At 44.1% G+C, this 26,760-nt stretch overlaps 1 protein-coding gene across 1 annotated transcript; it reads right to left on the bottom strand.

Annotated features, from left to right (window-relative positions):
- Window positions 1–1,422: 1,422 nt before the first annotated feature.
- LOC110497974 (protein mono-ADP-ribosyltransferase PARP12) lies at window positions 1,423–25,833 on the bottom strand. The gene is made up of 12 exons (XM_021574474.2): window positions 25,356–25,833; window positions 16,188–16,323; window positions 15,759–16,014; window positions 15,546–15,674; window positions 15,336–15,462; window positions 15,021–15,189; window positions 14,803–14,923; window positions 14,613–14,709; window positions 14,286–14,370; window positions 13,549–13,679; window positions 2,102–2,253; window positions 1,423–2,001 (listed from the first exon to the last, which is right to left on the bottom strand). Exons 1-12 carry the CDS (start codon window positions 25,670–25,672, stop codon window positions 1,745–1,747), a joined length of 1,977 nt encoding a protein of 658 aa, XP_021430149.2. The 5' UTR covers window positions 25,673–25,833; the 3' UTR covers window positions 1,423–1,744.
- Window positions 25,834–26,760: the final 927 nt, after the last annotated feature.

The raw sequence follows: 26,760 nt of genomic DNA, 5'->3' as shown, positions 1-26,760 counted from the left end.
AGCAAACTCTCTCCAGAAGTTCAGTGAAGATCTCTGAATTATCCAATGTTGACCTAAATGACTAATGATGATAAATACAATCCACCTGTGTGTAATCAAGTCTCCGTATAAATGCACCTGCACTGTGATAGTCTCAGAGGTCCGTTAAAAGCGCAGAGAGCATCATGAAGAACAAGGAACACACCAGGCTGGTCCGAGATACTGTTGTGAAGAAGCTTAAAGCCGGATTTGGATACAAAAAGATTTCCCAAGCTTTAAACATCCCAAGGAGCACTGTGCAAGCGATAATATTGAAATGGAAGGAGTATCAGACCACTGCAAATCTACCAAGACCTGGCCGTCCCTCTAAACTTTCAGCTCATACAAGGAGAAGACTGATCAGAGATGCAGCCAAGAGGCCCATGATCACTCTGGATGAACTGCAGAGATCTACAGCTGAAGTGGGAGACTCTGTCCATAGGACAACAATCAGTCGTATATTGCACAAATCTGGCCTTTATGGAAGAGTGGCAAGAAGAAAGCCATTTCTTAAAGATATCCATAAAAAAATGTTTAAAGTTTGCCACAAGCCACCTGGGAGACACACCAAACATGTGGAAGAAGGTGCTCTGGTCAGATGAAACCAAAATTGAACTTTTTGGCAACAATGCAAAACGTTATGTTTGGCGTAAAAGCAACACAGCTCATCACCCTGAACACACCATTCCCACTGTCAAACATGGTGGTGGCAGCATCATGGTTTGGGCCTGCTTTTCTTCAGCAGGGACAGGGAAGATGGTTAAAATTGATGGGAAGATGGATGGAGCCAAATACAGGACCATTCTGGAAGAAAACCTGATGGAGTCTGCAAAAGACCTGAGACTGGGACGGAGATTTGTCTTCCAACAAGACAATGATCCAAAACATAAAGCAAAATCTACAATGGAATGGTTCAAAAATAAACATATCCAGGTGTTAGAATGGCCAAGTCAAAGTCCAGACGTGAATCCAATCGAGAATCTGTGGAAAGAACTGAAAACTGCTGTTCACAAATGCTCTCCATCCAACCTCACTGAGCTCGAGCTGTTTTGCAAGGAGGAATGGGAAAAAATTTCAGTCTCTCGATGTGCAAAACGGATAGAGGCATACCCCAAGCGACTTACAGCTGTAATCGCAGCAAAAGGTGGCGCTACAAAGTATTAACTTAAGGGGGCTGAATAATTTTGCACGCCCAATTTTTCAGGTTTTGAATTGTTAACAATCACCCACCAAACACTCAAAGAATATGGCTGCCTAAATATGTTTCCCAATCAGAGACAACGATAAACACCTGCCTCTGATTGAGAACCACTTCAGGCAACCATAGACTTTTCTAGATAACCCTACTAATTCACAATCCCAATACCTACAAAAAACCCAAGACAAAACACACCACATAATAAACCCATGTCACACCCTGGCCTGACCAAAATAATAAAGGAAACACAAAATACTAAGACCAGGGCGTGACAAAGCGACTGTGAGCGTGGGAACATTGCCTTTAAATTTCAATCATGCTATAGCACTGAACTGGCGAAATGGATTAAAAGAGCCAAAATAATAACAAAAAAATACCCCAAAACTAGCCCCAATTCAATAAATCACTAGCCCCATTTCAATACAGAAATAACAGAAATACAGTAGGTAGAGCATGTGAGGACTGTTAGCAAGTCACAAAATATCAGTTGTCTTCAGTGGAAGACATTGGTATTGACCCCTGTGGATTTTAGGAGTACTCAATTAGGTATTCAGGATAAATCTGCTGTTTCTCAAACACAACAAAAATGGATGGGTTGTTTTCTGAGTCGACACAGCTGTCGTAGAGGACCTTGCTGGTGCTTTTCTGAGGTGGACGACGGTATGTTCGACACCCATTGGTGAACTCTCCAACCAAGACCAGAACCACAAACATAATCTTCTTACTGCCGCTCTGAGATCTTATGTACTTGTTAGAGTATGAGGCATCTCTAGCAAAGTAGCTCCCTGTAAAATAACAACAACAGCGTGTTAGAGACAAATGTTTCAAAAGTCTAGCAGAAACATTTTATTTTATGTGACTTGATATAGCAATAGAGAGATTCACCTTGGCCATAAAGTGTTGCATTGACACCGCTGGTCCTCCAGTCAAAGTTCTGTTCACAGATGACATCTATGATAGAGTGGTCTGTGCCGTGGAACAATTCTCTCTCATCAACCAGTTTCCCGCCATTCTTCTTCATCATCTGTTCCTTCTGCCTAACCACAAGCACACAAAACAATACATTAAAGGGATAGTTCAGCAATTTTACATATTAAGATATTTGTTTCCTTACCTTGAATGCAATCTATGAACAAGGAGTGGCTGCAATCCATACATTTGGCTTTGTTCAAACTAGCCACTGCAAACACATGCTTATACAGTAAAACCTCAAAGATACGAACCTCAAAAGTTGCAGACTGACCGGTCAACGAACAGGAAATATCAAACATGAATTAAATTTAGCAAGTTTGAAATGTCATGCCTAAATATCCTCTTAGCCCTTTACACTGGTTGGAATTGGCCTATATGGATAGGGCTAAATTTAAATGTGTCTTACAGAAGAAATATGAAAAGCATATGTATAACCATGGTAGCGATTTAAAGACAACAATTTGGAGTTGATGGGAAGATTATTAAATCAAAAGGTCAAGACACAACAGGGTGGCAGGTAGCCTCGAGGTTAGCATGTTGGGCCAGTAAACAAAAAAGTTGCTGATTTGATTATCGGAGAAAACAAAATAAACATCTATAGCTGTGCCCTTGAGCAAGGCACTTAACCCTAATTTCTCCAGGGGTGCTGAACAATGGTGACCCTGGCCATGAACCCACTCCCCGCGGGTGTCTCAGGGGGAGTTTGGATATGTAAAAATAAACACTTGTGTGTAACAGATAAGCACCCCCCCCCCGCGCCCAAATTATTATTGTCAGTTCACAAGACTGAAAACAAACATTACACTGGATTTTACATTTGGTGTACCTTTCGCTGCAAATAGTCTGCATTCATTCAGTAACATAATAATATTCCTGGGAAATGTGGAGTAAGTGCAACATACGACAAAAAAATTACAACAGTTTGAGTGAGGACTAACTGGTGTCTCCAAGTGGCCCCACACACACACCTCTCCAAAATGAGCACAGTTCCTAAGTCATTTCAATAAACTTTAATGTCTCAAAGAAGAGTCTTCAACCATAAGGTGTTTGAGCTCCTCTAGCTGTGACGCTGAGGAACTACGGCAAGTAGTTTGTAGTCGTTTTCTTTGGAATTACAACCCTGCATCCCAGCCATTACACAATTACTGTTGTGAAGAAAATTAGCATTCTGTTCAGAACAATGCAGGGTATGACGTCTTGTCATCTTGTAACTGTACATCAAACATGGTGATCATAAATATTGACTGTAATGTCATCAGTTTAATGACTTGGAAATGTGAAGTGCACATTAATGGACTCACAGGTGTTTGGTTTGATTGTACGACAAAGCCATATTTATTATAAATCCTCAATATCTCATCTTTCAAAATACAATTTACAGCATTTCCCCTCAATCAAATACAAAATGTGCAAAAGTTGCCCAATCAGAGTGGCTCTCAGTCAAAACCCGTACAACGCAGAGCATGAGCAGTGTCCAATTTGGCTGGAGCGCAGAGTTGCAGCCCCCTCGCCCGCTCCAATTTTGTTCCAGTAGCACTCACTTCATTAGCTCAGGGCATGCCTGCCCCAGCATAGCCCCTTTCTTTAGCTACTGTCATGGAGTTTGCTAAATAGTTTCATAAAGAAACTGATAAAACATTCAGGTGCAAAATCAAGGTGCCTTACAAAGATGAGGACCAAGAGAGGGAGTGTAGTGATGTTGTGTCCACAACTAAAGAATCACTGTGGAATCTGAAAAGACATGCATTCCAAAAGCATGATGGTGTACTTACTACGTGCACATACTAACAGAACAGAATGAAGTGGGTAGCTAGCTACGTGTCATTGTATCAAAGTATTTAGAAACCAAAAAAAATCTACTCTTAAAAGTTGTTTATTTTCATAGATTTTGTCCCAATAGGCCTGCTGACATATTACCTCTCAAGGAGCTTTCCCTTTTGATAGGGTTATGTTGCCTAAAAATCTGTAGACCTACCAACAACATCAAAAAAGCTATGCATCCCTTCCCAACATGGCAAGAGTAGCCCAAAGGGTGTTTAGCATCCCTAGTGGCTCTGCAAGGGTGGAGAGGGTATTCTCAAGTCAAAGCAAATGTTATTGCTCACATACACACATTTAGCAGATGTTATTCTGGGTGTAGAGAAATGCTTCGGTTCCTAGCTCCAACAGTGCAGTACTGTCTAAAAATTCAAATCTAAAAGTAAAATAATGAAATAAATATACATATATGAATATTAGGATGAGCAATGTCGGAGTGGCATTGGCTAAAATACAGTATATACACAGTTGTGGCCAAACGTTTTGAGAATGACACATATTAATTTTCACAAAGTCTGCTGCCTCAATGTCTTTAGATATTTTTGTCAGATGTTACTATGGAATACTGAAGTATAATTACAAGCATTTCATAAGTGTCAATGTTACGGTGCGTGAATGAGGACCCAAAAGCGAATTAACGTAAACAGAACTTCTTTAATAACAAAACATAGGTAGGCTCAGATGGACCGGCAGATTCCGACAGGACAGGACAAGGTTGCAGCAAACATGACGATAGTCTGGTTCAGGCATGAAAAACACAAACAAGAATCCGACAAAGACAGGAACAAAAACAGAGAGAGATATAGAGGACTAATCAGAGGGAAAAAGGGAACAGGTGGGAAAAGGGGTGACGAGGTAGTTAGGAGGAGACAAGGAACAGCTGGGGGAAAGAGGGGGAGAAAAGGTAACCTAATAACGACCAGCAGAGGGAGACAGGGTGAAGGGAAAGGACAGAAACAAGACACAACATGACAATACATGACAGTACCCCCCCACTCACCGAGCGCCTCCTGGCGCACTCGAGGAGGAAACCTGGCGGCAACGGAGGAAATCATCGATCAGCGCACGGTCCAGCACGTCCCGAGAGGGAACCCAACTCCTCTCCTCAGGACCGTACCCCTCCCAATCTACTAGGTACTGATGACCACGGCCCCGAGGACGCATGTCCAAAATCCTACGGACCCTGTAGATGGGTGTGCCCTCGACAAGGATGGGGGGGGGGGGAAGACGAGCGGGGGCGCGAAGAACGGGCTTGACACAGGAGACATGGAAGACCGGGTGGACGCGACGAAGATATCGCGGAAGAAGAAGTCGCACTGCGACAGGATTAATGATCCGAGAAATACGGAACGGACCAATGAACCGCGGGGTCAACTTGCGAGAAGCGGTCTTAAGGGGAAGGTTCTGAGTGGAGAGCCAAACTCTCTGACCGCGACAATATCTAGGACTCTTAGTTCTACGCTTATTAGCAGCTCTCACAGTCTGCGCCCTATAACGGCAAAGTGCAGACCTGACCCTCTTCCAGGTGCGCTCGCAACGTTGGACAAAAGCCTGAGCGGAGGGGACGCTGGACTCGGCGAACTGAGATGAGAACAGCGGAGGCTGGTACCCGAGGTTACTCTGAAAAGGAGATAGCCCGGTCGCAGACGAAGGAAGCGAGTTGTGGGCGTATTCTGCCCAGGGGAGCTGTTCTGACCAAGACGCAGGGTTGCGAAAAGAAAGACTGCGTAAGATGCGACCAATAGTCTGATTGGCCCGTTCTGCTTGACCGTTAGACTGGGGGTGAAAGCCGGAAGAGAGACTGACGGAAGCCCCAATCAAACGGCAAAACTCCCTCCAAAATTGAGACGTGAATTGCGGACCTCTGTCCGAAACGACGTCTGACGGAAGGCCATGAATTCTGAAAACATTCTCGATGATGATTTGTGCCGTCTCTTTAGCAGAAGGAAGCTTAGCAAGGGGAATAAAATGAGCCGCCTTAGAGAACCTGTCGACAACCGTAAGAATAACAGTCTTCCCCGCTGACGAAGGCAGTCCGGTGACAAAATCTAAGGCGATGTGAGACCACGGTCGAGAGGGAATGGGAAGCGGCCTGAGACGGCCGGCAGGAGGGGAGTTACCGGACTTAGTCTGCGCGCAGACCGAACAAGCAGCCACGAAGCGACGCGTGTCATGCTCCCGGGTGGGCCACCAAAAACGCTGGCGAATGGAAGCAAGCGTACCCCGAACGCCAGGATGGCCGGCTAACTTGGCAGAGTGAGCCCACTGAAGAACGGCCAGACGAGTAGGAACGGGAACGAAAAGAAGGTTCCTAGGACAAGCGCGCGGCGACGGAGTTTGAGTGAGTGCTTGCTTTACCTGCCTCTCAATTCCCCAGACAGTCAACCCGACAACACGCCCCTCAGGGAGAATCCCCTCGGGGTCAGTGGAGGCTACTGAAGAACTGAAGAGACGAGATAAAGCATCAGGCTTGGTGTTCTTAGAGCCCGGACGATAAGAAATCACGAACTCGAAACGAGCGAAAAACAGCGCCCAGCGCGCCTGACGCGCATTAAGTCGTTTGGCAGAACGGATGTACTCAAGGTTCCTATGGTCAGTCCAAACGACAAAAGGAACGGTCGCCCCCTCCAACCACTGTCGCCATTCGCCTAGGGCTAAGTGGATGGCGAGCAGTTCGCGGTTTCCCACATCATAGTTACGTTCCGACGGCGACAGGCGATGAGAAAAATACGCGCAAGGGTGGACCTTGTCGTCAGAGAGGGAGCGCTGAGAAAGAATGGCTCCCACGCCCACCTCTGACGCGTCAACCTCGACAACGAACTGTCTAGTGACGTCAGGTGTAACAAGGATAGGTGCGGATGTAAAACGATTCTTGAGGAGATCAAAAGCTCCCTGGGCGGAAACGGACCACTTAAAGCACGTCTTGACAGAAGTAAGGGCTGTGAGAGGAGCTGCCACCTGACCGAAATTACGGATGAAACGACGATAGAAGTTCGCGAAGCCGAGAAAGCGCTGCAGCTCGACGCGTGACTTAGGGACGGGCCAATCAATGACAGCTTGGACCTTAGCGGGATCCATCTTAATGCCTTCAGCGGAAATAACAGAACCGAGAAATGTGATGGAGGAGGCATGAAAAGAGCACTTCTCAGCCTTCACAAAAAGACAATTCTCTAAAAGGCGCTGGAGGACACGTCGAACGTGCTGAACATGAATCTGGAGTGACGGTGAAAAAATCAGGATATCGTCAAGGTAAACGAAAACAAAGATGTTCAGCATGTCTCTCAGGACATCATTGACTAATGCCTGAAAGACAGCTGGAGCGTTAGCGAGGCCGAAAGGAAGAACCCGGTATTCAAAGTGCCCTAACGGAGTGTTAAACGCCGTCTTCCACTCGTCCCCCTCCCTGATGCGCACGAGATGGTAAGCGTTACGAAGGTCCAACTTAGTGAAAAACCTGGCTCCCTGCAGGATCTCGAAGGCTGAAGACATAAGAGGAAGCGGATAACGATTCTTCACTGTTATGTCATTCAGCCCTCGATAATCTATGCAGGGGCGCAGGGACCCGTCCTTCTTCTTAACAAAAAAAAACCCCGCTCCGGCGGGAGAGGAGGAGGGGACTATGGTACCGGCGGCAAGAGCTACAGACAAATAATCTTCGAGAGCCTTACGTTCGGGAGCCGACAGAGAGTATAGTCTACCCCGGGGGGGAGTGGTTCCCGGAAGGAGATCAATACTACAATCATACGACCGGTGTGGGGGAAGAGAGGTGGCCCTGGACCGACTGAACACCGTGCGCAGATCGTGATATTCCTCCGGCACCCCTGTCAAATCACCAGGCTCCTCCTGTGAAGAAGAGACAGAGGAAACAGGAGGGATAGCAGACATTAAACATTTCACATGACAAGAGACGTTCCAGGAGAGGATAGAATTACTAGACCAATTAATGGAAGGATTATGACAAACTAGCCAGGGATGGCCCAAAACAACAGGTGTAAAAGGTGAACGAAAAATTAAAAAAGAAATGGTTTCGCTATGATTACCAGAAACAGTGAGGGTTAAAGGTAGCGTCTCACGCTGAATCCTGGGGAGAGGACTACCATCCAGGGCGAACAAGGCCGTGGACTCCCTTAACTGTCTAAGAGGAATGTCATGTTCCCGAGCCCAGGTCTCGTCCATAAAACAGCCCTCCGCCCCAGAGTCTATTAAGGCACTGCAGGAAGCTGACGAACCGGTCCAGCGTAGATGGACCGACAAGGTAGTGCAGGATCTTGAAGGAGAGACAGGAGTAGTAGCGCTCACCAGTAGCCCTCCGCTTACTGATGAGCTCTGGCTTTTACTGGACATGAAGTGACAAAATGACCAGCAGAACCGCAATAGAGACAGAGGCGGTTGGTGATTCTCCGTTCCCTCTCCTTAGTCGAGATGCGGATACCTCCCAGCTGCATAGGCTCAGCACCCGAGCCGGCAGAGGAAGATGGTAGTGATGCGGAGAGGGGGGCAACGGAGAACGCGAGCTCCTTTCCACGAGCTCGGTGACGAAGATCAACCCGTCGCTCAATGCGAATAGCGAGTTCAATCAAGGAATCCACGCTGGAAGGAACCTCCCGGGAGAGAATCTCATCCTTTACCTCTGCGCGGAGACCCTCCAGAAAACGAGCGAGCAAAGCCGGCTCGTTCCAGCCACTGGAGGCAGCAAGAGTGCGAAACTCAATAGAGTAGTCTGTTATGGATCGATTACCTTGACATAGGGAAGACAGGGCCCTGGAAGCCTCCTCCCCAAAAACAGATCGATCAAAAACCCGTATCATCTCCTCCTTAAAGTCCTGATACTGGTTAGTACACTCAGCCCTTGCCTCCCAGATTGCCGTGCCCCACTCACGAGCCCGTCCAGTAAGGAGAGATATGACGTAGGCGACACGAGCAGTGCTCCTGGAGTAAGTGTTGGGCTGGAAAGAAAACACAATATCACACTGGGTGAGGAACGAGCGGCATTCAGTGGGCTCCCCAGAGTAACACGGCGGGTTATTGATTCTGGGCTCCGGAGATTCGAAAGCCCTGGAAGTGGCCGGTGGATCGAGGCGGAGATGGTGAACCTGTTCTGTGAGGTTGGAGACTTGGGTGGCCAGGGTCTCAACGGCATGTCGAGCAGCAGACAATTCCTGCTCGTGTCTGCCTAGCATCGCTCCCTGGATCTCGACGGCTGAGTGGAGAGGATCCGAAGTCGCTGGGTCCATTCTTGGTCGGATTCTTCTGTTACGGTGCGTGAATGAGGACCCAAAAGCGAATTAACGTAAACAGAACTTCTTTAATAACAAAACATAGGTAGGCTCAGATGGACCGGCAGATTCCGACAGGACAGGACAAGGTTGCAGCAAACATGACGATAGTCTGGTTCAGGCATGAAAAACACAAACAAGAATCCGACAAAGACAGGAACAAAAACAGAGAGAGATATAGAGGACTAATCAGAGGGAAAAAGGGAACAGGTGGGAAAAGGGGTGACGAGGTAGTTAGGAGGAGACAAGGAACAGCTGGGGGAAAGAGGGTGAGAAAAGGTAACCTAATAACGACCAGCAGAGGGAGACAGGGTGAAGGGAAAGGACAGAAACAAGACACAACATGACAATACATGACAGTCAAAGGCTTTCATTGACAATTACATGAAGTTGATGCAAAGAGTCAATATTTGCAGTGTTGACCCTTCTTTTTCAAGACCTCCGCAATCCGCCCTGGCATGCTGTCAATTAACTGATGGCAGCCCATTCTTGCATAATCAATGCTTGGAGTTTGTGGGTTTTTGTAGAATATCAGTCTGTCCCTGATGTTTTTCCTGGAGAGAAGTGGCTTCTTTGCTGCCCTTCTTGACACCAGGCCATCGTCCAAAAGTCTTCGCCTCACTGTGCGTGCAGATGCACTCAAACCTGCCTGCTGCCATTCCTGAGCAAGCTCTCTACTAGTGGTGCCCATTCCCACAGCTGAATCAACTTTAGGAGACGGTCCTGGCGCTTGCTGGACTTTCTTGGGTGCCCTGAAGCCTTCTTCACAACAATTAAACCGCTCTCCTTGAAGTTCTTGATGATCCGATAAATGGTTGATTTAGGCGCAATCTTACTGGCAGCAATATCCTTGCCTGTGAAGCCCTTTTTGTGCAAAGCAATGATGACGGCACGTGTTTCCTTGCAGGTAACCATGGTTGACAGAGGAAAAACAATGATTCCAAGCACCGCCCTCCTTTTGAAGCTTCCAGCCTGTTATTTGAACTCAATCAGCATGACAGAGTGATCTCCAGCTTTGTCCTCGAACAACACTCACACCCGTGTTAATGAGAGAATCACTGACATGATGTCAGCTGGTCCTTTTGTGGCAGGTCTGAAATGCAGTGGAAATGTTTTTGGGGGATTCAGTCATTTGCTTGGCAAAGTGGGACTTTGCAATTAATTGCAATTCATCTGATCACTCTTCATAACATTCTGGAGTATATGCAAATTGCCCTCAAACAAACTAAGGCAGCAGACTGAAAATTAATATTTGTGTCAATCTCAAAACTTTTGGCCACGACTGTACATATGAGATGAGTAAAGCAGTATGTAACCATTATTAAAGTGATTAGAGTTCCATTATTAAAGTGGCCAGTGATTCAATGTCTATGTATATAGGGCAGCAGCCTCTAAGGTACAGGATTGAGTAGCTGGGTGGTAGTGGCTAGTGATGGCTATTTAACAGTCTGGTGGCCTTGAGAGAGAAGCTGTTTTTCAGTTTCTCGGTCCCAGCTTTGATGACGTCGGATGCTATAGGAGTCCTGGAGGGCAGGCAACCGCTGATGCGTTGGGCAGACCGCACCATCCTCAGGAGAGCCTTGCGGTTGAGGGCGGTGCAGTTGCCATACCAGGTGGTGATACGGCCCAATAGGATGCTCTCATTTGTGCATCTGTAAAAGTTTGAGGGTCTTAGGCTCCTAGCCAAATTTCTTCAGCCTCCTGAGGTTGAAGAGGCGCTGTTGTGCTTTCTTCACCACACTGTCTGTTGTGGGTGGACCATTTCAGATCATCAGTGATGTGTATGCAGAGGAACTTGAAGCTTTCCACCTTTACTGTGGTCCCGTCGATGATAGGGACGTGCTCCCTCTGCTGTTTCCTGAAGTCCACGATCAGCTCCTTTGTTTTGTTGAGGGAGAGGTTATTTTCCTGGCACCACTCCGCTAGGTCCCTCACCTCCTCCCTGTAGGCTGTTTCGTTGTTGTTGGTAATCAGGCCTACCACTGTTGTGTCGTCTGCAAATTTCATGATTGAGTTGGAGGAGTGCGTGGCCACGCAGTCATGGGTGAACAGGGAGTACAAGAGGGGACAGAGTAGAAAGCCTTGGCCAGGTCGATGAAAACGGCTGCATAGTACTGTCTTTTATCTATGGCGGATATGATATCGCTTAGGACCTTGAGCATGGTTGATGTGCACCCATGACCAGCTCGGAAACCAGATTGCATAGCGGAGAAGGTACGGTGGGATTCGAAATGGTCGGTGATCTGTTTGTTAACTTGGCTATCGGAGACTTTAGAAAGGCAGGGCAGGATGGATATACAGTTGGAGTCATTAAAACTCGTTTTTCAACCACTCCACAAATTTCTTGTTAACAAACTATAGTTTTGGCTTTGTGGATGACAAGTAATTTTTAGACATCACTACTGGGCCGGGGCTAGCAGATGGGTCTTCGGTGTCATTGCATCGGAAAAGCCTGTTGAAACCACATCAGATAATTACATCGGCAGACCAGTCGTGATGGATCAACGGGGCTCCGTGTCGGCAATAAAAGGTCCCGGTCAATTGGCAAAAGAGGTATTGAAGCCCACGAATTAACAGGTATACCTCTTCGGCTAGACGGGAGATGGGCCTAGCTTGAGGCTAGCTCAAGGCTAACTGGTGTTTGCTTCAGGACAGAGGTGTTAGCCAGCGGTGGCCAATCGGTTGCAGCTAGCTAGCTGTGTTGATCCGGTGTAAAGGCCCAGAGCTTGCGGCAGGAATCCGGTGATGTGGTGGAGAAAAGCAGTTTGATATGCTCTGGGTTGATATCGCGCTGTGCAGACTGGCAGGTATTGACCAAGCTAAAGCTGGCTGGTGACCGAGCTAAAAGGTGAAGACCGCTAGCCGTGGCTAACAGCTAGCTAGTTAGCTGGCTAGCTTCTGATGGAGGTTCCAGTTATAACATATAAAAATATCAGAGCCGTACCACATTGGGTGAGGCGGGTTGCAGGAAAGCATATTTAGAATGTAGGTGGAAAGTGAGATTAAAATATATACGGGGAAAAAACCCAGATGAGACCGACTATTTACATGACTAGACAAACACACGTCCGACTGCTACGCCATCTTGGATGAATTGAAATAGGCTAATAAATAATAATTATATAGCGTAAATAATTCATTAGACCTATTTAGAGTGCTTACATGCTGTTTAATACGACATGTAGCCTAAATGAAATGATGAGCGCTTCTTACCGTCACCTGTTTATTAAAATACTTTTAATTCAAATCATATGGTTTAATTTCAATACTTCAAAACCAAATACTGTAGTATGTCCAGGTAGTCAAAGACAGATGGGTGTTGGTTAAATTGTGATTTTAATAAATGGAGTGAATCTGGATCAGCAGTTTTTTTTCTGTGAGTGAGGAACAGTTTTTAGCAGAGGGGTTGGAAAGGACATGGAGCACCGGCGCAGCGCTCTGTGAGAGGTGTGGGATTTCCAACTGCTCAACTCCGCTCACATGCTCTGGTACAGCGCAGATCCAGCACTCTGACATGTATAGCATGTTACTACTGTACAGCCACTGCGTTCCGATTTAGGAATTTATCAGTGCCCAAATCTATAATTTTCAACCCGTATACAAGTATACAAGTGTTAAGGGCTACATGGATAGTGTTACTCAATAAATTTGGTGTAAAATGATCTTGCAATGATTTGGGCATGACATTTTAAACATGCTAAACAGGGAAGATATACTTTTTTAGTACAAAAATACAAATATTAATGTCTCCAGTTGCTAGTCAAAACCAAAGTGTAGATTGCAGTCACTCCTTGTCCGGGTATGTACTGAATTTGCATCGGGGACGATGTAAGGAAACAAATATCATTATGTAAATATGCTAATGTTTCATGTACCAAACCACTGCGAGATTCGATGCCAACTTACAATACAGAACTCTGCAAGCCAAGGTCACCGTAGTTACTGTTATACTACAGAAACCCATTTGTGGTCTCAAGAAGGCAGGATGTCTCAAGGATGCTAAACTAGCTACAGTATGACTAGCTGCTATCCACAACCCACTCAGAAGAAAACCTGTTGAAAGCAGCACAGATGTCAAAATGTTCGTATCTATTCTATGTATTGCACAGAACTCAGGACCACTGCTTCACAAAAACACGGAACTGCCCCTCTGAAGCTTTCCAACTCATCACGCTAATGAAAATGGCCTTCAACGGCACAAGGCTGAGGAGTGAGTCTCTGCTGTATTCAGTTTTTCAACTGAATACAGCAGTCTACAAAACATACCACTGGAAGACCCTCCAGAGTGAGGGGTTCTGGATCCGTTTGATGCTGTGGATGGTGCTGCTGGCCATGGTATTTTTGAATAGCTTCTCCAACTTTTGGTACTCTTCTATCTGGCTTGAGAGTGGAACCAGCTGAAGGAAACCACAGATTACTTTATTAAGTGAGATGTCTCTATGGGAAATATTCCACACGTATATTAATATCACTAATATGGAAAATCTATATCGATATCAGTTGCAGTTTTTCAATCCGATTTCGATATATAGCATTGCAACTGTGTGAATGTTACATTTTCTTTTCACTTCCACAGTTTTGTGAAGTCCAGACAACGGCTTGCTAATTGCCCATTAGGCCAGGTGCAAATGTTCTGGGGGCTTAACCTACCCAACCAGTTTGAATAAAATGATAGGCCCATTGATGGCCCATCAGTTGGCAATTAAGTATGCTAAATTGAGAGGCAGAGAGAGGTTTCTGTGCCTGCAGGAACAGTCATGTATGCTATTTTACTTAATGGTGTAGGATAACATAAAGGATAAACCGATATCCCTTGCTCAATTCGATATCATATTGCATTATCGATATTGGTGCCTACCATTATAATAGTGTCAAAGCAAATCAAATGGTATATGTCAGGTGTCGAAAACCACAGTTTTAGACTACAGTGAAATGCTTGTGTGCTCACGTGTGTTTCATTTAAACTCAACTAAATTAAACAGTACAGTATCACTACATAGTACCTTGTAGTCTGTGGCATCAGACAAGACTCCTTTGTCCCAGTGTGGAGGGACAGTCACAGAGGAGCTGGAGCTCTCCTTAGACTCACTAACACAGAGACAAAAGAAGAAACAGGAAATTCAGCAGGGAAGTTCCAATAGATAAGGGTTGGCTTCTAGTTTGAATGATTCAGACACAGATATCCAATAGGCCTTCCTGAATGCTCAGTATTATTTGTCCAACTACTTCATTTGGCTCTGGGGTAGGACTGGGAGATGTGAAATTTGACGAGTGGCACACTTCACATTACATTCATTACAGACATACAGTACAACCATGAAGGACAATACCTCTTCAGCTTGGCATTCACATCTTCCTTAGAGAGAAAACAGGGCCTTCTACAAATTGCTCTTTTGGTTTTAAATCTAATATTCTGCTGATGCATCTCTGAAACAGAAACAATATTTATGATAACATTTTAACAGGTTGTTAGCCAATAAAGAGCTGATGAACTGCTGAATTACTATATATCTGTAACACCTTTGAGACTGAGAATGTACTTCTGATCTCCACATTCAAATGTAATCTCGCTGTCAGAGTCAGTTTGGTAAGCATTCTCAAGGGTCTGGGAAATGACAGAGGTCACATTCCCCTCACCATCCTGCACAGAATAAGACCACAGTTTAGGTCAACTTAAAGAGGATGGAGTAAAGTCACAATAAAAACCACATCCATGCATATTCAGTATTCAGACTGACCTCATGGCCATACTCTATCCACTGGCCACAGTCATGTCTCCAGTACCACAGCCACTCTGTTGTGAGGATGAAGTAAGGGGGTTTGGTGACGGATGAAACAGTGGACAGACGACGAACTGGAGGGCTTCCACATGTCATGGTGAGGAAGTTCACAGGCTTACTTCCTCCACTGAGGGCAACACAGATGAACAACAAAATAAGACCAGTTGTTTAAAAAAGGTAATATACTCTATCTAATAAAACGCTAACATATCTTAGATCTGGTATGACCGGTAACAAAAATCCACACCAAACCTAATATGATGACAACAGTACCTTGTGTCATTTTGTGGGTTACAGTAGGCCTTCTCAATCTCCTCTACATTGTCCAGGTCTCTCCAAGTCACTCCATCTAAGATCTGCCATTTGTAAGGCAGATGGTAGTGGACACGGACACATGTGTCTGACAACACAACCACAGAAACATGTAAACACACTACTGTAAACAGAAATGTTGATAATAAAGTATGTTTAGGTTGAAGTTACCTTTGAAGCTGCAGCGACTGCGGATGGAGAAGAGGCAGATTTCATTCCTGTCAGTCTCACTGGTGGAGCTGGAGGAGGGCTGATGTTTCTCAACTGGCATCATGACTGGAGCAAGGGAGGGTGCTACAGCTAGACACAGGACAGACACGGTTACTAAAGTGCTGTTTGCATGGATTCTCTGTATTCCTGGATTCTACCTTGTCATTTCCTTACCAGCTGGATTTTCTTGGTAAGTGATGATGAATTTATTCTTGTAGATAGTGTGGAGGATCTTGATGTTCTCTTGGCTGAATCCTCTGCTGTTTAGAATCTTCATTGCAGGGGCATCGAACGTGTGGGCCCTCTTACAACCAGCACCAAACCTACAGTCACCCTGGAGGAAGTGCAGGCAGAGGTGGAGTTTTGTGCAGCTGCTTTTAAACTTGCAGATGCCATGCTCACCAACGCGCTTGTTGTAATGGGAGCAGATCTGGAAGGAGTTGAAAGGAGATGGTCAAACATCCAGAGCGCATACTACATGCAATTTGGCTTACTCTTTTTCCATATCAGTTGGTGCCGGAGCTACAGTATTACCCCAGTGCTAACCTATCCAATCTTTTTAGATCAACTATTAATTTAAGGGTAATTTTGGGTGCCACCCACCTTAGGCATCAGGTAGGGGTCGTTCTGCAGCAGAAGTTGGAACAGCTCTGCCTCCCCCAGGTCATGGTGACCCACCTCACTTATAATAGCTGCGTTGTGTGGGCAATCTAGACTGTGGGCCTTTTTGCACTTGTTCCTAGAGTTTAAAGAGACATGCAAACAATGTTTGAGTACACAGACATAAGATGTGCAAATTAAACGAAGACAACAGAAGACAAGTTTATCAGGTCAACAAATGCTGAAGGCTGCTCAGCAAAAATATATGTTAGCTACTTTATCTATTTAATCAAATGTATTTATAAAGCCCTTTTTACATCAGCCGATGTCACAAAGTGCTATACAGAAACCCAGCCTAAAACCCCAAACAGCAAGCAATGCAGATGTAGAAGCACAGTGGCTAGGAAAAACTCCCTAGAAAAGCAGGAACCTAGGAAGAAACCTAGAGAGGAACCAGGCTGTGAGGGGAGGCCAGTCCTCTTCTGGCTGTGCCGGGTAGAGATTATAAGAGTACATGGCCAAGATGTTCAAACGTTCATAGACGACTAGCAGGGTCAAATAATAATCACAGTGGTTGTAGAGGGTGCAACAGGTCAGCACCTCAGGATTATTCACTAACAAGTCCAATCAAAGCTTGTCTGATACTCATTTTGCGCGAGATATATAATTAATGAGTTACAGGGCCAGTTACATCAGGTGTGTATTCATTACATCTTGCAATAGAAACCGTTTACCGCTTAAGAACCAAAAAAGGAGGCACCTACCTGAATTTGAAGGATAGAAACTCTCGTTTTTATTGCAAAACGTTCTCTGTTTGGAGTAAAGATTTGTTGCAGAATGTTTTACAACAGAATCGGCATAATGAATACACCCCAGGTAGCTGGCCTGTGTTTGTGGTCAAAGTGTACACAAAAAGACACATTTCTGGGTTGAAAATTCCAGATAAGTTTCCAGCAAACAAACAATTCTCGGAAGTTATCAATACCATCTTGTACACTGCTTCACACCCTGCGTGTATGTGTGACGTTGGGAAATTAACACAGTATTCAGACGACATGAACGGGTTTGTATACCCAGCGTGATCGGGTTAAGTATTCGATGACACTTACCTGGGAACGAACAGCTTCCCACTGGGCACAGAAGTCAATTCATTGTCTATTCCACGTTGGTTTAATGTAATTTCATTGAAATGATGTGGAAACAATGTTGATTCAACCAGTGTGGGTTAACTATATTTGCGCCTGTAAGTCGCTCTAGAAAAGAGCGTCAGCTAAAAATCTTCATTTTATTACACTTGACAGAACGCAACATTTTAGCTGGTCCCATCAGAGAACATGGCACACATTAGCCCTATGCTAACTCACTAGGTGGCAGTGAATATATCCTAGAACAAATTCTTCATCAGCTTATCAAATATCATAGACTTTATATCCACCAACCACTGGCATTTCAAAAAAATTAGGTCAGCCTTGCCACTAAAGGGATATTATAAACCTACAAATTCAAGGTTTACTTTGTGTCTATTTAATTGACGCATCCTTGACTAGGATACTAGCTACTACTAACGTTTTCGAATGTGACAATACCACACGTTTTTGTTTATTCGTTTCACACACATCCATATGCTTAAGGAACAAAATATCGTACATTGTAAAAAAAGAAAAAGACGTAGAGCCTTATGGATTTGTCAAATAGTATTCATGTAAACTATCATCATAACTTCTAGGTGGCACACACTGCTAAAGCTGTTGACTTGAAATTGATAGTGCACTTAAAATCATGGGTTCGTGACCCCCTCATATTTATGCTGCAATAGTTTGTATCGGGGGGCTATGGTCAGTCTGTTATATCTGGAGTATTTATCCGGTCTTATCCAGTATCCTGTGTGAATGTAAGTTCTCTCCCTCTCTTTCTGAGGGCCTGAGCCCTAGGACCATGCCTCACGGAACCCAAACCGGGTGTGCGCGTGCGCCATCGTGCATAAATGTATTTTGTCCCCCCACACCAAACACGATCACGACACGCAGGTTAAAATATCAAAACACACTCTGAACCAATTACATTCATTTGGGGACAGGTCGACAAATTCCTCTAGCAACGTCTTGGGAGTTAGTTGAGGAAAGGTGGGAAAATGAGAGCGAATGAGAGCGAACATGAGAGCAAACAAAGTTACGGGTTTGAAAATAGCAGAAAAGATTAGAATGAGCCAGATTAGATTTAGCCACAAGATCATTAAAAATAACAAACTTCCCATCTAAAAATAAATCTTTGAAACAAACGAAACCTCTCTCACGCCACAAAAACAAAAGCCTGGGCGAGTTTGGAGGGTACAAATAGGTGGTTGATACAGATAGGGCTTAGAAGAGAAGGGGCAGAAAGTCTAAAACACTCTACTCAGCAAACTGGATGCAGTTTATCACAGTGCCATCCGTTTTGTTACTAAAGCACATTATACCACCCACCATTGCGACCTGTATGCTCTAGTCGGCTGGCCCTCGCTACATATTCGTCGCCAGACCCACTGGCTCCAGGTCATCTACAAGTCCATGCTAGGTAAAGCTCCGCCTTATCTCAGTTCACTGGTCACGATGGCAACACCCACCCGTAGCACGCGCTCCAGCAGGTGTATCTCACTTATCATCCCTAAAGCCAACACCTCATTTGGCCGCCTTTCGTTCCAGTTCTCTGCTGCCTGTGACTGGAATGAATTGCAAAAAGTTGAAGTTGGAGACTTTTATCTCCCTCACCAACTTCAAACATCTGCTATCTGAGCAGCTAACCGATCGCTGCAGCTGTACATAGTCTATCGGTAAATAGCTCACCCAATTTTACCTACCTCATCCCCATACTGTTTTTATTTATTTACTTTTCTGCTCTTTTGTACACCAATATCTCTGCCTGTACATGACCATCTGATCATTTATCACTCCAGTGTTAATCTGCAAAATTGTAACTATTCGCCTACCTCCTCATGCCTTTTGCACACAATGTATATAGACTCTCTTTTTTTCTACTGTGTTATTGACTTGTTAATTGTTTATTCCATGTGTAACTCTGTGTTGTCTGTTCACACTGCTTTGCTTTATCTTGGCCAGATCGCAGTTATAAATGAGAACTTGTTCTCAACTAGCCTACCTGGTTAAATATATAGAAACCTATAAAATGTTAGAAACCTAGGTAAAATGTTAATTTTAACAGATTGAATACTGCCAGCTAATGAGAGGCAGACTATCCCAGCAGTGTAAGTCTGCTTTAACGCATGTGACTAGGCTTGCAAAGTGAGTTTTATGGAGGTTAGCCAGAGTGTGTGTTATATTCACAGCCAAATAGGAAAAACCAGAGGGCGACAGATGGAAAGGCAGAGCTCCAAGGGGAATTTGCTTGGCAGCAGGTTTGATAGGACAACAATGTTCAATTTGTAACCTGAAAATGATCCAAACGTGTTTAAAATATGCATTATATTATCGACAGAGTTCACAGGGTTAGTGATATATAATATTAGATAATCTGCATACAGTGACACTATGCTCTTCACCAGCTCGGTGGATTCCACTGAATGATGGTGATCATTTTAAAGCCAAGGAAAGCGGCTCTTTCACAAGAGCAAAAAGGAGCAGGGACATAGGACACACTTGACGGGTCCCTCTGGAGCGGGGTAAATATTTTGAATGTTGAGAGTTGGTGTGTACGCTAGCCGTAGGAGCAGAAATATCCATGAGATGAAATTGAACCCAAAACCAAATCTTAAATAAATAATCCCACTCCACCCGATCGAAAGAATTCTCTGAGAGAAAGAATTTCGGGGTCTGGGGAGATAGTATAATGTTCAAAAGCCGCCCTACATTGGAAAACAGTTGTCGCCCTTTGACGAAACCCGTTTGATCATCAGATAGGACATCCTGAAGGCAGGGTTCCAACCGGCATGCTAGAACCTTAAATTATTAGCTAACATCAGCGTTCAAAAGTGAAATGGGCCACCACATTCCGCCGGATCGTTATCTTTCTTAAGCATAGGTGAGATGGAGGCTTGGGTTAGCGTCGGGGGAAGAGAGCCCAGTGTTAACGAGTTGGTGAACATATCTAATAGTAATGGGGCAAGTTGATCTGAGAATTTTTATTTTATTTTTTAAGTCAACGGGGTTGCCATCAGGGCCTGGGGCCTTGCCACTGTGCATTAACTTTAGACCCTTTGTTATTCCATCAAGATGCAGAGGGTTGTCCAGAACTTTACTCATGTCCATATCTGAAAAGTTGCCCATAGCTGTATTATCTGATGGGGGTTCGGATTTGTAGAGGTTAGAATAAAATGACACGAAAGTTGAATTAATATTAGAGGGATCACTTGTAAGATTAAGGGAGGAGTCTGCTATTGGACCAGGTCTCTCGTGGAAAATAGATGTTCTCAATGAGAAAAACCGGTATAACTAATGGTAAAATAAATATAACATGTAAATAAATACCTGAAAGATAAGATGATGCTGACTGGCGTTTAAGTTGGTGTGCCAAAAGGTGGCTGGACTTGTCACCATAGTCATAGTACGTTCCCTTTGTTCGTTGCAACAGAAACTCTGCTTTATCAGTGGAAAGCAGATTAAATTGAGTTTGAAGTTTCAGCTTCTGCATATAATTCAGGGGATGTGAAGTTGAATATTGCCGGTCTATTGCCAGGCTTGAGTCCACCAGTTCCTGATGTTTCAGTTATTTTTGTTTGACATAATGATCGTTGTAAGAAATTATCTTTCCCCGTAATACTGCTTTGAAAGTCTCCCAAAAGAAGAAGGTGTCATCATTATTTGTTTGAATGAATACATCTATGTTGGTCGAAATAAAGTCACAGAATTTGTTGTTAGAGAATAGGGCCGTGTTAAATCTCCATTCGGAGTAAGTGCCAAGTCCAGAATGTGGGGGGGAATGATCCGAAATCACTATCGCTGCATATTCTGTAGTTTTAACTGCACGATATATCGGTGTCTAGTTTAACGCCGATGTTAAAACTACCATGCATACCTACCTACCTATATAACGAGGTACATGACGTAATGACACTATGTAAAATGTTGTGCAACACAGCATTCCTAACCTAGCCCACACAATGTCTGCTGTGTGGATCGAGCAGTCAACAAGTTGAGCAGTCATTTGAAAGAGTAAGACATTTTCAGCGAGACAACTCAAAGGCGAAATCCATTAAAGCCAAGATAATGGAATTCATTGCCCTTGGCAATCAACCGTCCTCTGTCGTGAGTGACGGTTGCTTTCGCCTACTGGTCGAGCACCGGTACACACTACCAAGTGTGCCATTTTTCAGATGTTGCCCTACCAGTTAGACAGTAACAACATCACTGCTATTAGCTTCCCGACATACATACATACATACTGTGGAAGGCCGTTTGGGTCTTTGCGTGTCAATAAAGATACAGTAGCACTGTTAAAGCTGTACAAAAAACGTCTGCAAACACCGGCCACAATACCGCGTTGGTAATGAAACATTTGTTTGACTGCAACTTCTGGGGTAGCTAGCTTTAGCTTGGTACCTAGCTAGCACCAATACAACCAGCCTGAAAACAATGACCAGTAGAAAGTGCAGGCATTTTCATTATGTTACTTAACCCTGTTGCCCAAAGCTAACGTTATAAACAGCCAGCTAGCTTCATCTGGCTAGTGAGGCTCGACCGGAACGGGTTGTGTTGTGAAAATAGCCACAATAAGGATTAGGCACAATAGTGGAATAGTGTTATTTGACGTGCATATTTTTATACACACAAAGACCCAAACAGTGTTCCATAGAAATCCTGGTTGAGAATGAAACGACAGAACACAGCAAATAAGTGAAAAAAATAGGTTTTGATTATGTTTTACTGGTAATGGGGACATGCGTAAATGCCAACAAAATAACTTTTTGGTCAGTGTGTGTGTGTAACCTTTATTTCACTAGGCAAGTCAGTTAAGAACAAATTCTTATTTACAAATGACATCCCGGACGACGCTGGGCCAATTGTGCGCCGCTCTATGGGACTCCCAATCATGGCCAGATGTGATACAGCCTGGATTCAAACCAGGGACTGTAGTGACGATTCTTGCACTGAGATGCAGTGCCTTAGACCGCTGCGTCCGTGTGTGTGTTAACTACTTAACTGTTCTCGAATGCTTAAAAGGCCGCTAAAATGTTAAATATCCGTTATCTGTTTTTTTTTGCCAAGGAAAATATTGGATATCGGTATCAACCAAAAATGTCATAGCGGTGCATCACTAGTTTTAACTGAGGGGGCTCTATCTAAAAAAAAAAATGTTTTTTTAAAAGTAGTATATGCATGGGTAGGCTTAATGAACATGAGAAAAGTAGGAGAAGTATTTTGTGACCGGGTGGAGGAAGCGCCATGGACCAACACAACCCATTTGGGTCACGAGTGTAGAACGAGCTTTTGCCATCCCGGAAAGAGTAAGTGTTCTGAAATCAGATTGGTCAAGTCTTGGTTCAATAACACAGTTAAGGTCCCCGCCAAAGATGAGGCGGTGGGTGTCAAGATTAGGGCGAGAGGCTAAAAGAGACGTCATAAATCTAGTGTCATCCCAGTTAGGGGCGTAAACAGTCACAAGACTACAGGGGTTTGGAAGAGGGTGCCACTAACTATTGTATAACGTCCTCCAGGATCTGAAATGATCTGTGAGGGTGAAAACTGCACTCGTTTGTGAATCACTATTGCTGTTCCCCTGGCTTTGCCGTTAACAATTTGAATGAAAAACCTGTCCAACCCATGCTTTACACAATCTAGTAATGGTCGTACAGTAGGTGCGTTTCTTGAAGAAATGCGATATCAGTATTCAACCTTTTCAGATATTATAATAATCTGGAGCGCTTAATTTTCTCCCCACAACCGCAAATGTTCCCTGCACCAGTCTGACTGAAAGTCCTAAAGTACCATCCTGACTTGTTGAACTAGACATTAATCCTTATAAGAGAAGTCAAATTGAGAGAGGAGCAGCATGAGCAAAACATCTGAATAAGAAAATAAAATAAAAAAGCAGAACACAAGAATCTTTGGATAATGCCAACATACACAAAAATAGCACAACATCCTTCAAAAGATAAAATACAAATCCTAAAATCGTCATTATGCACAAGACGAGCAGCAGGAATTATCCTACTCAGTTGATTACCCTACCTGTGCAGTGAGGTCAAACCAATCTAGGAAAGAAGTTACATAACGCCCTTGAAAAAAATATGTAATATGTCAATAGGCAAGTGTACATTTTGGGTTTCGGTCACACTTTAAACAACGATAATAACCTTCAGCTTCAGTTATTGAAAAATGTTAACAGTGATTGGTGGCATTTCAATGGCCATAAAATGTGTACTCCACTAGGTGTCGCCACAGGGCTGAGTAAATAGATGTTTAAAATGAACCAGTAGGCTATAAAAAGGGTCAGCCCATGTATCGTTAAATTGTTGAACGTCGTTAGGAGGGAACAATTCCATAAGAGTATACAAACAGACAATTAGCATTTTGGATATGTAAAATTATGCAAACGAACCGTGGGTCTAAACTTCAGCTAGTGCAACAATTAAACAAGAGTACTATTGGAAGAGAGGATTGGTAGTATTAGACTCCAATGTCGCAGTGCAAGATAAAGTCCAAGATAAAGTGAATGTAACTGAGGACCGTCAGTGACCAACCTCAACAATCATTGCCAACGTAAACCACCGTAGTTCAGTGTCCATAAAAATAAAGAGTATGTTTTTTCTTCAAAATGGTATACATCAAGCAGACCAGTGAAAAATGTATATACACACACAAATATTGGTGGACAGGATCGGTGTCTAACTAGCTAGTAACATTGGCATCCAAAATGACCTAAAGGCTGCCAATCTGCAATGTAGGCTATAGATTGCCATTAATGGAGCAGCAAGTTCAAAGCCTTAGTAAAATGAAAAAAAAATCAAAATGCTGCGCTTTTACCAGCGATCGTCTTTGATAAAATAAACTAAAACAATATCAAATGGAAGTTTAAAGAGCAGGGAGAAAGTATAGTATCTAATTGTCAACAATATAAACGAGTTAAGTGCTGCTTCAAACATACCTACTGTAGGGAGCAAGCTTTAGCATATGATTGTTTCACGAGAAATGGACCGATAGATGGCCATATATGTATGTAGCCTAGTGTCCACACGGTCACTAGAAAGAACGTTACTCACCTAATACAGACGGGTGAGAAATCGTCCCAATCTAGGCATTCAATGTATTTCAGGCATTCAATGTATGCCTTGTCGGTAGAAGGACTCAGCTGCCTTATTACCAAAGTGGTATTGTAAACGCATCATTCGTGGCCAGTGTATGCATATTTGCAGACTTTTTTTGTACAGCTTTTACAGTGCTACTGATCGTAGTGGTAGCGCTTGGATTCCACGCATAAATTCAGCACACACACACAAGATTCTATAATAGAATTGTGTTATTTGACGTGTCAAATTAAAAACTTAGTGTAACGAGCCTGGGTTTATCAGCGCGGATATCGACTCCGCCACTCGACCATGCTTTTGCGGCACAGTCGATAGCGCGCTGGACTTCAGGCTAGAAGGTCGAGGGTTCGAGACCTGCTCCCTGCTGTTTAATTACATTATCTAACGCGCCAAATAGTGTCATTTGACGTGTAACTTGTATTTTTTGACACCCAAAGACCCAAAAGGCGTTTCATCGTCAAGCACCCAGGCTGGGTGACCTGCTTAAATTGGCTAACTTGCTAGCTACTGTACTTCCAGACACAAATGAGAGCACACCTCACTGACCATTTTCTCCCCCCTCTAGGGCCCCTAGCAAACCTGGTGGCCCTAGAGCTTTGGTGACAAATTTCTAATGGCAACAATTTAACAACACTTTTTTGCTCATATTCAACCAGTGTTGCGCCTTCGTAAATCCATCAGTTAATCTGCGCCCTGGCACACTCAGACGAGAGTGCTCTGAATTCTGAGTAGATAGCCAGAGTAATTTAAAAAGGCACTACAAATGTAGCTAAATTACAGTGCCTGTTGCTACACCCAAATTAGCAACATACTGGACTCATAACTAAGTTGTATTTACATATGCTATGAAACATCTGCAGACCCACTGTGTATAGCCTATGCGACAAGAAACTTGATAGCCTACATATAATAGTCTAAAAGAGCATGTCACTTACCCGTACTTGCAGTTACCGCATACAAAGTGGCTGCATATGTGTAAATTATCGCACTGATGACACTCTTTATGAGAGGTTTGACAGACTCGTAGTGAAGTCTTAGCAACAATAACACTGTCCTGGCTCATAACACAACCCGAAGCATTTTCTTTGCCTTCACTGATGGCATATTTTCTGCTGTCACGAAGTATTCCAAGTAGGTCCTCATTTGCACAAGTGAACTTTTGACCAACGATCTGGTCAAGCTGCTTGAAGTCCAAACATCCTTGATTTCCACAGATAATTTTTGTAACATATTGAGACACCACAGACGACATCGTGTTATAGTAGGCACCTGGTATCGTTATGGTAGGCACCTAGTATCGTTATGGTAGGCACCTAGTATCTTTATGGTAGGCACCTAGTATCTTTATGCTCATCACCTCACCCTAAATTTGTATGTCGTCAGTTCCACTTCTGGAGAAACGAAACTGACAATCAAAGCACCTGCCCTTTAAAGTTAAATCCATTCTGTTGTAACACAGACAATTAGGAAAGCTAAGGCTAGCTTTTTCAAACAGAAACTCAAAAAAGTTATGGGACACTAAAGTCCATGGAGAATAAGAGCACCTCCTCCCAGCTGCCCACTGCACTGAGACTAGGAAACACTGTAACCACCGATAAATCCACTATAATTGAGAATTTCAATAAGCATTTTTCTACAGCTGGCCATGCTTTCCACCTGGCTACCCCTACCCAGATCAACAGCCCTCCACCCCTCACAGCAACTCGCCCAAGCCTCCCCATTTCTCCTTCACCCAAATCCAGATAGCTGATGTTCTGAAAGAGCTGCAAAATATGGACCCCTACAAATCAGCTGGGCTAGACAATCTGGACCCTCTCTTTCTAAAATTATCTGCCGAAATTGTTGTAATCCCTATTACTAGCCTGTTCAACCTCTTTCTTATCGTCTGAGATTCCCATAGATTGGAAATCTGCCGTGGTCATCCCCCTCTTCAAAGGGGGAGACACTCTAGACCCAAACTGCTACAGACCTATATCTATCCTACCCTGCCTTTCTAAGGTCTTCGAAAGCCAAGTTAACAAACAGATCACGGACCATTTCGAATCCCACCGTACCTTCTCTGCTATGCAATCTGATTTCAGAGCTGGTCATGGGTGCACCTCAGCCATGCTCAAGGTCCTAAACGATATCTTAACCGCCATCGATAAGAGACATTACTGTGCAGCCGGATTCATAGACCTGTCCAAGGCTTTCAACTCTCTCAATCACCACATTCTTATCGGCAGACTCAACAGCCTTGGTTCTCAAATGATTGCCTCGCCTCGTTCACCAACTACTTCTCTGATAGAGTTCAGTGTGTCAAATCGGAGGGTCTGCTGTCCGGACCTCTGGCAGTCTCTA

Source organism: Oncorhynchus mykiss, chromosome 2, assembly GCF_013265735.2.
Source record: "Oncorhynchus mykiss isolate Arlee chromosome 2, USDA_OmykA_1.1, whole genome shotgun sequence".
NCBI lineage: Eukaryota > Metazoa > Chordata > Actinopteri > Salmoniformes > Salmonidae > Oncorhynchus > Oncorhynchus mykiss.
The sequence above is the reverse complement of the archived record's forward strand: the minus strand, read 5'-3'. Positions and strand labels throughout refer to the sequence as shown.